Source organism: Eleutherodactylus coqui, chromosome 10 (assembly GCF_035609145.1).
Source record: "Eleutherodactylus coqui strain aEleCoq1 chromosome 10, aEleCoq1.hap1, whole genome shotgun sequence".
Classification (NCBI taxonomy): domain Eukaryota; kingdom Metazoa; phylum Chordata; class Amphibia; order Anura; family Eleutherodactylidae; genus Eleutherodactylus; species Eleutherodactylus coqui.
Window position 1 is genome coordinate 140,688,975 of NC_089846.1, and position 16,734 is coordinate 140,705,708.

At 43.1% G+C, this 16,734-nt stretch overlaps 1 protein-coding gene across 3 annotated transcripts in view; it reads left to right on the top strand.

The window, feature by feature from the left end:
- Nucleotides 1-16,734, top strand: part of MAP4K1 (mitogen-activated protein kinase kinase kinase kinase 1) — a 90,161-nt gene that overhangs the window by 61,858 nt on the left and 11,569 nt on the right. For all 3 annotated transcript variants that reach the window (XM_066579906.1, XM_066579904.1, XM_066579905.1), the window contains 18 exons: nt 799-863; nt 939-994; nt 2,908-2,955; nt 4,543-4,585; nt 5,280-5,352; nt 5,517-5,648; nt 5,735-5,797; nt 5,936-6,017; nt 6,405-6,524; nt 7,563-7,638; nt 7,716-7,777; nt 8,225-8,280; nt 10,604-10,645; nt 11,822-11,885; nt 11,975-12,134; nt 13,739-13,821; nt 16,478-16,562; nt 16,642-16,718. In XM_066579906.1, the coding sequence (XP_066436003.1) occupies nt 799-863; nt 939-994; nt 2,908-2,955; nt 4,543-4,585; nt 5,280-5,352; nt 5,517-5,648; nt 5,735-5,797; nt 5,936-6,017; nt 6,405-6,524; nt 7,563-7,638; nt 7,716-7,777; nt 8,225-8,280; nt 10,604-10,645; nt 11,822-11,885; nt 11,975-12,134; nt 13,739-13,821; nt 16,478-16,562; nt 16,642-16,718 (1,387 nt within the window). The remainder of the gene's footprint in view (nt 1-798; nt 864-938; nt 995-2,907; nt 2,956-4,542; nt 4,586-5,279; nt 5,353-5,516; nt 5,649-5,734; nt 5,798-5,935; nt 6,018-6,404; nt 6,525-7,562; nt 7,639-7,715; nt 7,778-8,224; nt 8,281-10,603; nt 10,646-11,821; nt 11,886-11,974; nt 12,135-13,738; nt 13,822-16,477; nt 16,563-16,641; nt 16,719-16,734) is intronic.

The following is a 16,734-nucleotide window of genomic DNA, read 5'->3' on the forward strand; positions in this document are numbered from 1 at the left end:
GAAGAGGGAAGTGTTGGCCACCAATTTATTACCACCATAGTATCAGTGGTAATAACAGATGGCCAAAGCAACTTTGTCTTGTGATTCAGATCTTGTGTGTCTTTAGTCAGGGGTGTATTTGGGGAGGGTGGGAGCTAACGGGGCATGTGCTTGGATGCCAAAAAGGTGTCAATAAGCCACTTTGCCTGGGTCAGAGTATTTAGATGCAGGACTAGGTAGTGAACTGAAGCTTTGTCCTGAGTGAAGAAAAGCCAATCTAAAGGCCCATTTACACGTAACAATTATCGCTCAAAATTCATTCAAATTAACCAATTTAAGCGATAATCGTTACGTCTGAATGCAGAAAAAATAACTTGCTTGTCTTCCAGTTTGATTTTTGAGTCAGTTTAAAAACTTTGTGGACTTGCTATCTTCTCATCCTGGTTAAATACTCCCCGCTTAGCTCTTGTCATAGGAGGTGAACGCTCTACACAAGCACTGATGACCTTAGTGGTGACGTCAACACTTGTGCAGTCGTTTACAAGACTGTCGGTTCGTGTTAAAGGGCCTTAAGGCTTTGCTTTAACTACTTAGTTTTCCATCTTGGCTCCATCCTGATCTACTTAATGATTTTATATCTTATAGCAAATAACATTCTCAGGTTCTTATGTTGCCACCAAATGGTCCATCATATCTTCTCCAACACTCCTTATTGGCACTAGTTAGGATATGTCTGGTCTGTTGGCTCCCATGAGGTTACTCTGTACATAAAATAGTCACATTGCTGTTACCTGATGTTTCTTTGTACCCAAATTTTAGGGCCAACAAGTTGTGGATTTGTATGGAGTTCTGCGGAGCAGGATCTCTGCAAGACATATATCAAGGTAAGAAGTGTTTTCATCATAAGCTTCTTATTCTTACTCAGGTCGGCTTTGTGTAACATGGAAATGTTCCTTCAGTTACAGGAGCACTTTCTGAGCTACAAGTTGCTTATGTGTGTAGAGAAACCCTCCAAGTGAGTATATATGGTATAACACATGGTCTACTACATTTTAGTAAATGCTACCCTGTTTCCCCGAAAATAAGATCTACCCTGATTGTTTGGGGAGGCTTGAAATATAAGCCCTAGCTTACATTGAAAAAAAAGGAATACATTACCTAGCAGGCTCGGCCCAGGTCCCTCCCGTTGCTCTTTGGTGCACCAATGCACTTCTTGCAGTCCTCGGCCTCCCACAGAAGATCACTTCCTAATTACGGGACTCATAAATCCCGCCTCCAGGAAGCGCTAGCTCTGATTGGTTCTCGAGCACTGCTTAGCCAATCAATGCAGCGCTAATGAATGAATGCAATGCCTGTGATTGCTTCATCTAGTACTGCATTGATTGGTTGAGCAGCGGTCGAAGAACCAATCACAGCCAGCGCATTGTTGAGGCGGGATTTATGAATTCGCCAATCAATGCTGCAACTCAGCCAATCCATAAATCCTGCCTCCACAACATGATGGCTGTGATTGGTTTTCGACCGCTGCTCAGCCAATCAATGCAGCATTCGATGAACCAATCACAGCCATCGTATTGGTTCATTGAGCGCAGTATTGATTGGCTGAGCAGCGCTCAAAAAACAATCAGAGTAATCGCGTACTGGAGGCAGGATTTATGAATCGCGTAACCAGGAAGTGATTTCCAGTGGGCGGCTGAGGACTGCAAGAAGTGCGTCGGAGCCCCAGAGAGCAGCAGGAGGGACCTACACTGAGCCTGCTAGGCAAGTATAATAAGACATCCCCTGAAAATAAGACCTAGCACCTCTTTTGGGGCAAAAATTAATATAAGACAGGGTCTTATTTTCGGGAAAGCATAGTAGATATTGCATTTGTTTCTACTCAATGGCTGGATAAATGGTAATGGAGACACCGGGGCAAAACACTAGGTAGAAGCCTTTTATAAGTGGTAACCCTTCCACTTTTGGGGGGAGTAATTACATTTTAAATTTTATTTCTTACTTATTCCTATTTTTTTGATTGATGTTATTTGAATGATTTTTAATTTACGATGGACCTCTAGGTTGGCAATTTCACTATTTGCCCTCCCATAAGGCTCCAATCACTTCTGGCATATTTCTGCAGCAGAAAAATCCTCTGTAGAAATATATCCATTGAATATCTACGGAGAAAAACCTCCACGGCGCACAAGGAGTTAATGTCAGTGCATAGAAATACAAGGCATCCACAAAAGATATGGCCACGGCCAGAAAAAAATGGCACAAAACGCATCCCAATTCCCATACTGGCTGGGGCACTTAGGTGTGGAGACCGGTGCAGCCGCAAGACCAGGGCACTCAGGTGTGGAGACCGATGCAGCCGCACGGCCAGGGCACTCAGGTGTGGAGATTGGCGCAGCCGCACGCCCGGGGGATGCAGGTCTGGAGATCGGCGCAGCCGCACACCCGGGGGATTCTATCGGTTCTAATTGTTACCAGAAACTAAACCCATTTGGATAAAGCAGCTTTGAATATAAACTTGTTATTGAACCTCCTGTTTTGATATGAACCGATCTGTACATTTTAGCACATCATTTCTCCACTCGCCCTGCAGCGTACTCTGTATGTGTTATGGGTTGTGGATGCAAAATTTCATCATAGAGTTCAATGCTACGTGACATTGTGCACTAAAATCCATAACAAATCCACAGAAAATCTGGCACAAAATCCATAACAGTAATTATGCAGCAAAATGCACAATCAGAACCTAAGTGCCGACTTTGTGGCACATTTTATGGCATGTGTGAATTAGGCCTCGCTTGTGCCCGGGTGCTACAGATCTTCCTAATGTATCTATTCTGTCTGGACTGTCGAACTACAGGATTCTTACAGTGCATATAGGTCCTGTACATCTAGAGGAATGTTAAACACTCTGTTAATATCTCTGCACAGGGCATGTCCTACCTTCATAACCAAGGGAAGATACACAGGGACATTAAGGTAGGTGCCAGATGGAGTCTTTATTCATTTTGGAAAATGTGTGAAAACTACAGAATGATGAGAACAGAACTATTCCAAGTGCGTATTTCTACTTCCCTAAATGAAAAAAGGGATGTATATAATTAGATAGCTAATAACAAATTCCAGAGCCCAGACGAGGGGGAGTAAGTGGCCACCGAGGACATCATTCAGGTTTGAGGAACTGCCATGAGAGCAGATGCAGAATCTGAAAGACCCTACTTTATGTGGTCGAGCAACCAACCACCCCTGCACTGAGAACTGCAGTTTTCTGCAGGGCTAGCAGAGAGTATGTATGATACTAGTAATTATTAGGAAATTACCAGTATTTCTGGTGGCAGAATGAACCACACAGCTCTACTACATGCACGCCACACACACAGCTCTGCTACATGTACGCCACACACACAGCTCTGCTACATGTACGCCACACACACAGCTCTGCTATGTTGCTTTTGCATATGAACTGCATATGATTTATGAACTTCAGCAGCTCGCTGAGGAGACATGTTCGCTCGTAGTTTTCGCATATGTGCTGTACAAGTTGTACAAACTTCAGCTGGTGGCTGAGGTGAAATCGAGAATTGTTGCTGTGTTATGTAAGCTGCATTAGCCTCAGGCCGGTGTTGAACTCTCTGCAGTGACATATTTGCACGACAGTGACGGTTTGTTTCAACACTGGACAATGGTTGACAATTAGATGAAGGCTGGACTGGTGTTGGCGGCATTAGCACTGGAGATGACATGATATCATGTTCAGGAGATGTGAAGATAGTGGTGAAGGACGATGCTTCAACGTAGTTTAGTGTTTCCCAACTCCAGTCCTCAGGGACCCCAACAAGTGTGGTTTTCAGGATTTCCTCAGTGTTACATAGGTGATGTAATTATTGTCAGTGCCTCAGACATTGCCACAGGTGTTCTTACTATAGCATATCCTTTAAATTGTGAGGTGTCATTTATTGGAGTCTCCACACAGGTGTCCAGATGTCTCACAACCAGGCACAAACCGCCAGACTGAGTACTGTTGTATCCATAGCAACTGAGGCTGCAGGGGTTTGTGAGAATTTAGGACCTGTGATGTCGTCACCGTCATGTGGTTAGGGGGTGGAGCTAAGGCAGCTAAGGTGCTGTCAAGCTCTGCATGTAACTCACACGTCACCCACGCACAGATTGACGGACAAGTGGTCATTAGCACCTTGATATAAGAATGCTAAGGTTTGATCTACATGGGGTCTAGTCATTGTCCATTCGACAGCGATCATACTGAACTTCAGGGACCAAGAATGGCGGACAATCCGAAACTGCTGGCTTGCACAACAAGAGAGCTTGTCCCACCTCTGACCATGTCTCCTGACTTTGGCTCATTCTTTATGATTTGGGACCACCTAGGAGGCTTTAAATGTAACTCTGTGCAAACTCTAGTTAGTAAAGCGTGGTTCCAGCACTGTATGATCTGCATCCTGTCAGGCGATGAACTAGTATGACAATGAGAGCTCTTTTACTGCTATGCAAACTTGCCATATGATACATATTGAATCATTGAAAGTAAGTTCCTCTTTTTATTTCCAGGGAGCCAACATTCTTCTAAATGACAATGGAGATGTTAAATTGGGTGAGTTTCGGTTCTTGTGAATGTTCTTCCTGCCCGTCTCAGTTCTGTTAATCTGTCATAATCTGAGAAGAGAAAAAAGATCTCATTAGGGGTCAATAAAAGACTACATTTACTGTTAGGAGCAAACTAAATGTACAGTTATTAAAATATTTGCCCCAGAGGACCGGGCATGTTCGCATGTTATACTGACTGCAGCTTGATTCTAGTGAGTAACATGTAATTCCCTATTTCCCCTGTGGTGGCACTGCTGGGAAATTGCTTATATTCAGTGCCCTTCTAGCAAAAAAGGGGCTGCCCAGAGAGGGCTGAGCCGCTAGTATTTTGGAGGAAAGTGTTAACAAGTTGTTGGGCCCTTCATCCTACTAAGAACTATTTTGATGGTGTCTGAGGCTCTTATCAGACCCGTTTGTAATTATATTTGGAGTATGGGCAGGGAAGCTTCTGGCACGTGCACCAATATTCTTGTAGCACCCCATGTACTCGGTATATGCCACGAGTGTGTCCTTTTGTCACAATATGTCAGCATACCTTCTTTATTGTACACACAGTTAGTACTTTTTTTCTAACAGGAGTCAATGGGTGACTTATGGTGCTGTAAGACTATATAGGGGCATATATCAAAGGGTTCTGCAGGAAAAAACAAAATGTGAAAAGGTGAAAATACTAAGGTCATGGTTATCTTTTTATTTTGCAGCTGATTTTGGAATTTCTGCTCAGCTCACCGCAACTTTTGCTAGAAGAAATTCCTTCATCGGCACTCCTTATTGGTAAATATATTAGAGGTGACTGTATAGATATATTTATTGCCTGATCTCATCATGTAGAGATAATAATGATCCAGTCACAATGGTTCATTCACATTGGCTAGAAATCATCCCACCACCTGTCTGTATTGAGCCCATAAGGAACTCGGACTTTTCTGTCCCTGCAGGATGGCTCCAGAGGTGGCCGCAGTGGAACTCAAAGGCGGATACACAGAACTATGTGATATCTGGTCTCTAGGAATCACAGCTATTGAATTAATCGAACTACAACCACCTATGTTCCATGTACATCCCTTGAGGTTGGTGATACAGTTTCTGCTTAGTATAGATTAGATGTATAATCTTGCAACTACTTAATATCCATCCTTTGTCTATACCTCGCCAGGGTTCTCTTCCTAATGTCTAAAAGTGGTTATCAGCCCCCTAAATTGAAGGATAAGTCAAAATGGTGAGTAATATCAGACTAGGATCTTGGTACTTAAACTATTCTCTAATACACAGGCGCATAAGTTTTGGATAGGGACACAACATGGATATGTGTTATGTTTTCTTATGTAATACCCAGAATATCTGCTTGGTTTCTTAGGTCTGCAGTATTTAACAACTTTATCAAAGTAGCATTAACCAAAAACCCCAAGAAGAGACCAAGTGCCTCCAAGTTGCTCACAGTGAGTGTTAAGTATGGTCTACAGGCTAGAGGTCCACAAAGAAAAAGTGCTCATTCCTCCCATGTACAGGGGCAGATTATCTGCTCTATTGTTAATACGATCGGTCGTCCTCACACAGCCGGCTTCATGTTTCCCGTTTACACAGGTAGATGTGCAGCCGACCAATGAGCATTTTTGTGTTTCCATAAACGAGCCGGTCAGCCAATGAATGAGCATTTGCTTGTTTGTCAGCTAATCATTGGTTCCTTTACACGATTGACAGGTGAATGGGCATTTGGAGAAACGCTCAGGCCTGATAATTGGCCCATGTAAAAAGGCCATTAGACCTTTCAGATCTGTATTGCAACCTCTGTGTGACTTTGGCCTGTCTTCTCTACTTTCTTGCAGCACCAGTTTGTTGCCCAGACAGGACTTGGTCCTTTCCTCACTATTGAATTGTTGGAAAAACTGAGAAATCCAGAAAAGCATCATGAAACCTTAAATGTGGAAGAAGAGGGTGACATGGAGGTGAGGTGAAAACTGGTAATGGCAAGATGAACTGTTCAATTAAATCTCCCCTTAAGCAGAGTTACGCATATGGTAAGAGGATTAGCCCAGAGTTTTGCCACCCCATCATCATCATCATTAACGGGTCGGAATATTTTCTTAATGCAATGCAACTATTCCAAATGATGTCTTATTTGGGAAGACTCTGATCTTGATTTTTTTTCTAGTTTGGCCCTGTTCTTTGGGAGGATAAGACTTTTTTAGAAGACGTGTCTTACAATTGTGTAGGACTGTCCCACAAGTGATTTACAGGACTTCTATATGTACCTTCTTTTATTGTGGCTGCAACTACTGGAGCCTCTTTAATGTGTTTCAACATCCCAGGAAATACTTTGTGTTCTCTTATGGGAAGCCCTTAAACATGATCTCTCAGAGGTACTAATAGACTGCGATTGTAAAAGATTGCATCATCCAACCAGCTCAATATTGACTATGCAGCAGTGTCCATTATGGCATTCTCTCTGCTTTTGTGGATTGCAAATGCCAATGACTGTAGCATTTCTCTGTTTTTTCATATATACCCATTGGGTTCTTTGGCAAACTAACCCACGCTTCTTCTTATTTGGCAGTACCCAAACCCTAAACAGTAATGTTCAGCTTCCACAAGCTGCTGTTTCAACCAGGGCTGCTATTATGGTTGATCTTGACCGTAATTTAACCATAGAGAGCACTTATCTTAAAGTTGCCAACTCATAACTGTTTCCAGAACAGCCGATATGTAAAACCCCATTGAAGAACACTAAAAGCTCTAGATGGAGTAATAGATCTGTATGGCTTTAGGTTGAATGTGGATGTATGTGTATACCGATTACACTGGCACTCTACAAATGTCTTGCTGCTTGTGTATAAGATCAGTGAAAGGAAATTTGGAAATTCTTGTTGCAGAACTGAAGAATGTTCAGTGATCTTCAAGATGATTACTGATGGCCTCCAAGTCATACAAAACAAATTGTGCCACCTACATAATGCAATGAAATAATCTCGCTTTTTGACCAACAGCTCCTGTCAACATTTTCACGAATCCTCTCAAAAAAACGCCTTCCAAAAGTTGGTCGCTCATCATCAGACATCCATTGTGAGTACCGATGACTGCTGTTGGGTGTTAAGGTGAAGATGGAGCGCAACATAAGAATTTTCTTCTTTGTCTTGTAGTGAACCAGATCAATTTAAATCATCCTCCAAAAGTGAAAATGGAAGAACCGAGAGTTCCAAAGGTAACGATGAGTGTAATCCCGGTTATCCTAGACTTTGTTCAATGATTGGCCTGTTTATGGTCATAGGAAGCTTGTATGGTCCCATTTACCTGTTTTCCGATTCTTCGTCCTGCTTGCTACTGCAGATCCTTGCCTACACAGTTATACAATAATGAACGGTCGCTGACTATTAAAATAAGTCTTAATATGGATAAACAGGGAGAGTACCAGGAAAGGTCTCTAGTACTTCTCTGCCTGAATTCTCCAAGACTGAGCTTGCAGTCTTGCAGATATATTCATATCTACTGATAGGAGTCTTATCATGGTTTTGTCATCTACTTCAAGTAGGGTCACCTTAAGTGAGTTGGAGTACAGCACCACATATATAATTCAGCAGACTACTTTTCAAATTAATTTGGTGTCTAAATTATGTACTTTTTTCACCCATTTTTTTTTTTTTGTCTGAAGGCTGACCTAGAACCACATCAAGCTCTGAGTACCCCCCGTACAGCTCCATATGTCGGGTAAGTGAGAAATGCAAGTAGCTTCTTTCTATGGGTCTCATACAGCAATTCTGGTCTATTTCCCAAGCTATTGATTGCTAAATTACCCTAGAATCCTAATCTTAGATGAATCATCAATCTCTGTCCTGAAGGACATCTCCATTAAAACATTGGGGTGGAGTGATGTCTAAGGGATCTTTCACACCGGACGGAATTGGCAGAAGAATTTGTCATTGTGTAGAAAATTCCACACAAACGAATCTGCATTTCTAGCATGAAGACTTTGATGTGGAAATGAAAATGACTTAATTCTGTATCAGAATCCACATTTAGACACGTAGATTGTGAAGTGGATTTCCAAATTCCGTCCCGTGTGAAAGGGGTTTTATATAGAGTGATTATCCCGTAAAAGATTGTTACTGCGAGCCAATGCTCCCAATCCTTGGCCAGTGTAAGCGTGTGCCGCGGATGTACCATCATTGAGAATCTCCTTGTTTGTTGACCAAATCATTTATGAGGACTTAAAAATAATCATTTGTTGGTGTTATAGCAAAAAATCCCTAAACTAAAATACTAATGTTATTTACTTTATTAAAAACTCCTTACAACATATAAGATATACAAAGTAATTGATAAATAGGCTCAATACTAAAATATATACTGTTAGTTATTTACAAAATGTGGCACGGTTAGTAGAGTCAAAATATCACTAAATTGCAGCAAATATTGACTCAGTAGCTCACGATTAGTGGAATCAGATGATGCATCAAGGTGACTTCAAAAGGAGTCCAGTGGATAATCCTTCTATTACTCCCAAAAACAAAGGTAAAAAAGCGGACCAAGGGAAAAGGCAAATGATTAATTTGCTAACTATTCCCAGTAGTCCCTTCACTTCCATCTACCTAACTGTGGGGTAACCGCCCTGAGAAGGACAATCCCACTCAATGATGACTGTTTGTTACTATACACCTAAAAGAGTCCTAAAAAGTCAATTATAATCATGCATCCAATGCATTTTCCCTTGCAGATATAGTAAGCAGGGTTCATCAGGGATTGAAGTATAGTGAGATGAAGTCAACCGCCAACAACAATACTGACATCGAGATAACTGATGATCAGTGAGAATCTCCTCATTTGTTGTTGACCAAACCTTTGATGACCTAAAAATTATCGTTTGTCAGTATTATTATATTCCCTCATGTAAACAGGCATCTGCTCTTCGTTATCAAAAAGTCAGGGCAGCAGGAGGAAAGAAAAATAATCTCAAATTATTGAAATTATAGAAAAACATGACTGTTCTCACTTCTAAAATCTTTTGAATTTTAAAACTCACCATGAAGTCGACCAGCGCTCGTCTTTACAAATTTACCCTCGTGAAAAAAGACTTTAGCCTCCAAGATGTTGAAAAAACCTAGGATAATGAGACATTGCCTTATTGGATACCCCACCCTATATAAACATGTCATTTATACTCACTCCTCTAGGAGTAGGGATCAATGCCACCCTCCTATGCAGAGTACATGAGAGAAGTGTTGGTGGCCCTCACTCCACCATCAGTTCGACTCTATGAATGTAGATCTTGAAGGACTACAGTAGATGAATTTTTGCAGTTGGGAGTACTGGTTATCTCCCACGTTACTCTTCAACTTCATCTTGTGCCACCAAGATTCTCAGGTCTCCTCACCCCTTTCACCCTCTAAGTGTCTTTCTGCAATTTTGATGATAGCTACAAGGAATGAGAAGTCTCACTGTCTGTCTAGCATTTTGCTCATACCTGTTTCATCATGAGATTCCGCCATGAATGATGGACACCATGACCGAAACCCAAAGGAACCCATTACATTCAATAAGGTCTGTCGGGCGCCATTAGTGTCCATTATACCAAGGATTCGGCACTCTATGATTTTCGTTTTTCTGTTCCTATGGTGAAATAGAAAAATGAAAATGTTGACAGAGGTGTGAACAGAGCCTAAATGATGAGACCTTGTACTGGGGGCATTGTTTTCAACACAACTGCTGTTCCTTCTTGCATCGTCTGTAATGGTACTTGGTCTAGTAGAACCACCTGTCCCTTCCACGAAACTATAAAGCCAATTAGAAGTCGTGCCAATAGCACAAAACTTTCTCAGCTGAGGACCATAAATAAGCAAAAGTAGGAGGTCAGATGTTGCGGAGCAATGAGGGGATTCAAACCCCCATTTAAAGTTGGCTCCTTACTTTTGGCTGGAGTTCTCCTTAAGCATTCGGTGTAAGAGTCTATAGATCTACTATTTATTTCTAACATGTATGAAGTGGAAGGTTGGCTCTAATTGACACAAGAACTTGTAAATAATTTGTGTTTCAGCTTCTGTTCTGATGAAGATGATGACTATGACGATGTGGACATGTAAGTAGATGTAGAACAGATGGTGCAGGCAGCTAGTGATCTGCTCTAAGCCTGGTGCTAACTTCAGTCCTGCTCGGACCTACTTGTTGCGATTAGTATACAATAGCCCCTGAAGTTGTGGGGCCACACTCCGATATAAGGGCCCTTCTACATGAATGATTATAGTTCAATAAAACTGTTGGATTGTGCGAATTTGAATGATGATAATCCCGCAAAAAAACGGCCAATGATGGAAAGACGAACAAGAATTTGTCTGCTTCTCATTCGTCGTTCATTTCATTCAGGCATAAATCTAATCGTTCGCACTTCGTTGCCTGTGAACAGCAATCATTTAGTCCTCACGTTTACTGGTGCCGTGAATAGAAACAATTGTATGATTTGCGAATGCAATTGTGAATTATTTATCTGCCTGTATAAACAGGCTCTACAAGTGAACGAGCCAACTGCATCATTGGCCGCTCATGTGAGTGATGTATCAATCCTTTTAAAAGGAGCCTAAGACTTCCAAGCCACTGCTTGACACATTTGTAAACCCTCCTGTGAGCGTTACCTGAGGGTTGTAGTGTAATGGTATTCTGTATATGTACCTCATAAGCCTAATGAGCACAAGAAGAGTGCTGGATAGCAATGTATGACGGGACCCTAAACTATCTCGCCTTCACAAAAAAAACTGCTCCGAGAATGGGGACTCCCACGCTGCATATCTGTAGAGGAGATGGGGTCATACATGTTTAGATATTTCATATAGAATTGGATGAAGACTGACTGTGTATGCAGTAATATCTCCTCTCCAATGCACATGGGAATACAGGACTCTAACCGGTAGTGAGTACCAAGCAGTAAAAGCCTCAGAATCAAACATATAAGGAATATTAAATAATTAAATATAATAAATCTTGTTATTTGTACAGCGCCAACCTATTCCGCAGCGCTTTCAGGTCATTTATTTATTACCCCCCGCCAAGCTGGGTACTCATTTTACCGACCTCGGAAGGATGGAAGTCAACCTTGAGCCGGTTACCTGAACCCACAACCTTCAGGTTGTGAGCATTTCTGTTGCCTGAACACTCTGCGCCTCACGAGGCTCTTCTTTGATATCCCACATACTCTTATGTTTGTGATGGGACCCCTTTGATTATATTTTTATCAACCTACCTATCTGATGTTCCTCCAAAGACCCGGCAGCATGGACCTCAACAGTGACTCATCTGAGGATTCTCCCCCTCCACTGCCCCCTAAGGTGAGCAACATTTACCTGTCTGTGTTCTCTTCATTCATTCCCATACATGTTGCATTGTCTCATCACATCTACTTGTCCATCCTGTACAGCCCAGATTCCGCACTTCTTCTGATGATATAAAGAGAAATCAGGACCGACTGCACACTCCATCCACGCTGGTCCGATGCTATAGTGGGCCAACTGCACCGAGAAGTCCAGCACTGACCCAGCCACAGAGTATGGGGAACCAGTTACCTGCTGCCAGCTCTGGTGAGTGATGAGGTGGTCCGTGTCTGCTGGATGAACCAGAAAGAGAAAGAAGTGAGCAACTTGAGAGCCTCGTATACCAAACTATGGCTGTATGCCTTATTGAATGGGTGGTGAGAGCCTCCACAATGTTAGCAAGAACGCTTTGGAGAAAGTAACTCCAATATCATGGAAAGGAATTTAGGCAAACAAGTTGTCCTGTCCCAAGGGGTAACGGCTGTGGTAACCAGTGCCAGAGGAGGACCTCATGTAAATCATTGCTATGGGACCCCTCACCTCTATGTACCCAACGTACATCACTATCTGCAGAAACAAAAGGGGCTGTAATAAAAACAACTCTATTGTAGTCTGTGACACAATGCTGGAATAGAAAAAGTATTGATCTTATACCCAATAACCCCACAAGTTAAAGGGGTTTATCCAGAATTAGAAAAAAGGGGTCCGCTGTTTAGTCTGTCTGTCCATGAGCTACGTTTGAGATTGCAAATCATCCCCATTCAAGTGAGTGGAGAACATGGTGCTTCATAGAGGCAGCTTATAAGGCAGTTGAGGTTGATGCCACCATGTACCGCACTCCCTTACCAAAGTGTGAACTAGACTGTGTTACCAGTTGTTATGTTCTTGACTGCCAAGGTCCCAGTAACCATTACAAGGACCATCACCTCAGTACAACCATATTCTTGTTGCACCGTTTTGCACATTAAGTGCTAACCACGGTTATTTGCAGGTACTGTAGAGTGCAAACACTTAATTGCCTACTATGTTATAATGCATGTGATTGTTTCTGGGTCAGAGGTGTGGAAGCTGTACTAGAATCCCACCAGTCTGAGACTATAATTGGGAATGCTTTGTGTGCCTCGTCATCTGTTGTTGTTTTGTTGCCACTGCGCCAAAGACCGACTGGAGTATGAGAGTCATACACACTTTCCTGTGAGATTGGAGTTGGGTCCAGCAAGGGCACAACTAAACCAAAGTTCCTGAGATGCTGTGAGTGGTGATCCACTGTCCTGGATTCAGGGACTGTGTACTGTGGACTTGTGGGGAACTGCAGCCTGAAGAGAGTTCGCTTCAGCAAGTGCTCCTGGTAAAGTTGGGTGGCGCTAGACCACTACCTGGTAATCTGCACTGTGGGTCAGTCAGGCTCTAGGAGAGTTGTCAAGTAGACCAGAGTTGTTGAGTGATCTGTAGCCCTATGAAGTAACATTGACTGTCACCAGCAAGCTAAGTGTCTCACAAGAAGATCATAAACTTTAAGCTTTGTGCCCTGGTAGCAGACTGTTTTTTGCTAATAGTAACTGTCAAGCTCAGGCCACTCAATTGAGACTGCAACTGTCAAGCGTTATGCCTTTAAAATACTCTGCAACTAACAAGCTCATACTCATTACAGCTTTAGCTGCTTCACCACGCACTACTTTTGGAGTAAAATATGCTTAAGTTACTGTTGGTGTCCACCTCAGTTTCTGCGCCGTCCTTGAGTGGGGCCCAGCACATAAAAATGACCCTCTTGCAAGCACGTGGCAGCACAATCCAGGCACCGTGGTATTGCTGTGTGCATGTGCATTAGTATCCTAACAGCTAATATCCCGTCTGCTTTCCTTCCATCACAGAGCCATCCCTCTTAGTGCAAGATCTTCCAACACAACGTCCCCCGTCCTTGCCTCCTAAAAAGGGAAGAGTCCAAGTGAAGCAGGTAACATCCTCCATGCTGACCGCCCTCTATCTTATCGAGTTCAGCCGGATTTAGTCGTTGTGACCGCAGCGCCAGCTGCCATTTACAGCCTCCGCACTTTTGATCGTCTCTATTACCAGTCACATGTTTAGAACACATCATTTATTCCAGTTTCTTGATATTTCCAGTTTAATGTCTAAAATATGTTTTGAGATGAAAGCACAGAAGAAATAACTGAGTGCACGCACACGAGCGCAAACGAAACTGCGCCTGAGGATTACGGATGGCACTTGGACATCCTGTCTGATGTGCGGAACACAGTGCATTAACCTTTCCAATCCACTGTCTGACGTCTAAAGCAGTGTTCCCCAACTCCAGTCCTCAGGGACCACTAACAGGTCATGTTTTCAGGATCTCCTCAGTGTTGCACAGGTGATGTAATTATTGTTGGTGCCTCAGACATTGCCACAGGTGTTCTTACTATAGGATATCCTGAAAACATGACCTGTTGGTGGTCCCTGAGGACTGGAGTTGGGGACCTCTGGTCTAAAGACATTCTGATTGAAGGCTGTACAGCTCTGATGTCGGAAGACGTCCGGCAGGGTATTCTTACTGTAGATTACTGGCCGCTCTGTTGTCAGGGGCCTCTCCAGCATGTCCAATACCACAGTACAGTCTCTAGCCAGCAGGTGGCGCAATTGTATAACAGCAGAAAGAGAAAAACCCCTAGGAAACCCTGAATCCAAAATTGGATTGCAAAGGGTTAATATGTGCCATGCTTGTCTGAGAATCGGATAGGAATGGGGCATGCTGGGATTTTTATTTTACTCACTGTCAGTTTCAGTAAAAAAAAGCCCACTTTCATAAACCCGTTCGAATGGATGGCGCTATTTCCATCTGATTTTTGGACCAATTTTTCAGTTCGAAAAGCATGTGGAAGGCCCGTCCACGTCCGTGTGCCCATGGCATTCATTCACATTGGCGAGCCCCATGCCAGTATTGTGCTGGCCAATGTGCCTTTTTTCACAGCGATGCTAAGTGTTTCTGATTGAAAATCGCATCACTTCTGTGCAGCTGCGCTCCTCCCGCGCTCTTAGGATGGCGACTGCCATGCGAGGGCTTCCCACTGAAAACAATGAGCGCTGCTGTGAGGAAAAAAGTCACTTGTGTGAATGAATTCATTCAAAAGAATGGATTTCACCTTCATGCGAGTTTTGTGCACCTCGTATCGTACTGAGATCACCGATCATGTGAATAAGCCCTTAAAATGAAAAATTATTTTAAATAAAAAGAATGGATTTATTTTGTTTCACCAAATTGAATCTGGATTCGACTCTTCGGTGTTACTCCTTCTATCTGATAGAACAGATTTACACAATCACTGACTTCAGAGATTTTCAGAGATTTCTTCCCAACATTGTTGTAGAAGTTCCCACAAATGTGCTGCACTGGTGGGTTGCTTTGCTTTCGCCCTTCTGTCCAGTTCATCCCAAACATGCTCAATGCCTGTAGACTCTGCAGGCCATTCCATTGTTTGAGGCCCATCGGCTCCCTCCCTTACCTATATAGAATCGTAGATAACTGCACCACAGGCTTTTTGGAATGACCATCAATATACTTGTATTAGATATTAGTAGCTTACAATTCCCAAGTGGACATACAACATGTAGAATTAGCAGTAGACACATCTCAGACACAATTGTATCCTTCATCCGGCTATGTCACACCAATAACCTAATAGTAGCCCTCTTATCCGGGAAGGTTGCAAGTGGGGAAAGAGGGGTAGAGATTAGAGATGAGCGAGCATGCTCGATAAGGTCAGTCACTCGAGCGAGCCTTGCTCATCTCGAGTAACTGCCTTCTCCTCCGAGCATGATCGGGTGAGCGGCGGGGGGGAAGACAGAGAGAGATCTCACTCCCCCCCCCCCCCCGCCGCCCCCCGCTGCCCCCCCCCCCCCCGAGCAGGTCGGAGGAGAAGGCAGTTACCTGAGATGAGCGAGGCTTGCTCCAGTGACTGACCTTACCGAGCGTGCTCGCTCATCTCTAATAGAGATCCCTCAGGGATGCTCCCCACATAGGAAGTAATCTTGCACTTGGAATTCATAGAGATTAAACCTTCATAATATTTTTAGGTTTTTAGCTTATTTTTGAACCTTGTCACGTTATTTACTGGATTTGAACTGTGTTAATGTAAAAATTGAAGTGTTCTTAAACTTTTGATCGATATTGTATCTGCGTTACACTGTGCCTTATACATAACCTCACAATTCTAAGTCATTGTTATAAGGCTTGTTTGAAAAGTCTGACATTGACTTGCAGGAATTCTGCCTTCCAGTAGGTGGCGCTGCAGGGGTATTGTTCCATCTTCCCATTCACCTTCTAGGTGCTCTCCTTAAGGGAAAACGACACCCTTCCTGACCCACATCTATAGGCCTCTCACTAGCCAAGCCATAAACCTGCTGCACACCGATGAGGGGCAATCACCCTGAAACAGCTGTCTGTGTATGGTTATTTTGTCTTTGGCTCGCAATTCCCAGTCATTTTCATAAGGCTTGTTTAAAAAGTCTGACATTGAGTTGCAGGAATGCTGTTTTCCAGTAGGTGGCGCTGCAGAGGTATTGTTCCATCTTCCCGTTTGTCTTTTGATACATAACCTGTGATGTGTCTCTATGTACAGACAGACTTCCAGCTGAAGAAAATCTTTAATGGATGTCCCTTGAAAATCCATTCAGCAACGACCTGGAAGCATCCAACCTCAAAAGGTGTGAGCTGTCATCTGCCGCAGCTTTTTTCCTTCTCCTGCATATTCCCATTATTATTCTGCATCTTTGTATATTTTAGATATGCATGTGATACTGGGAGCCGAGGAAGGGATCTTCACATTAAACCGCTCCGAGTCACAGGCATCGTTGGACCTGGTGAGTAACCAACCCT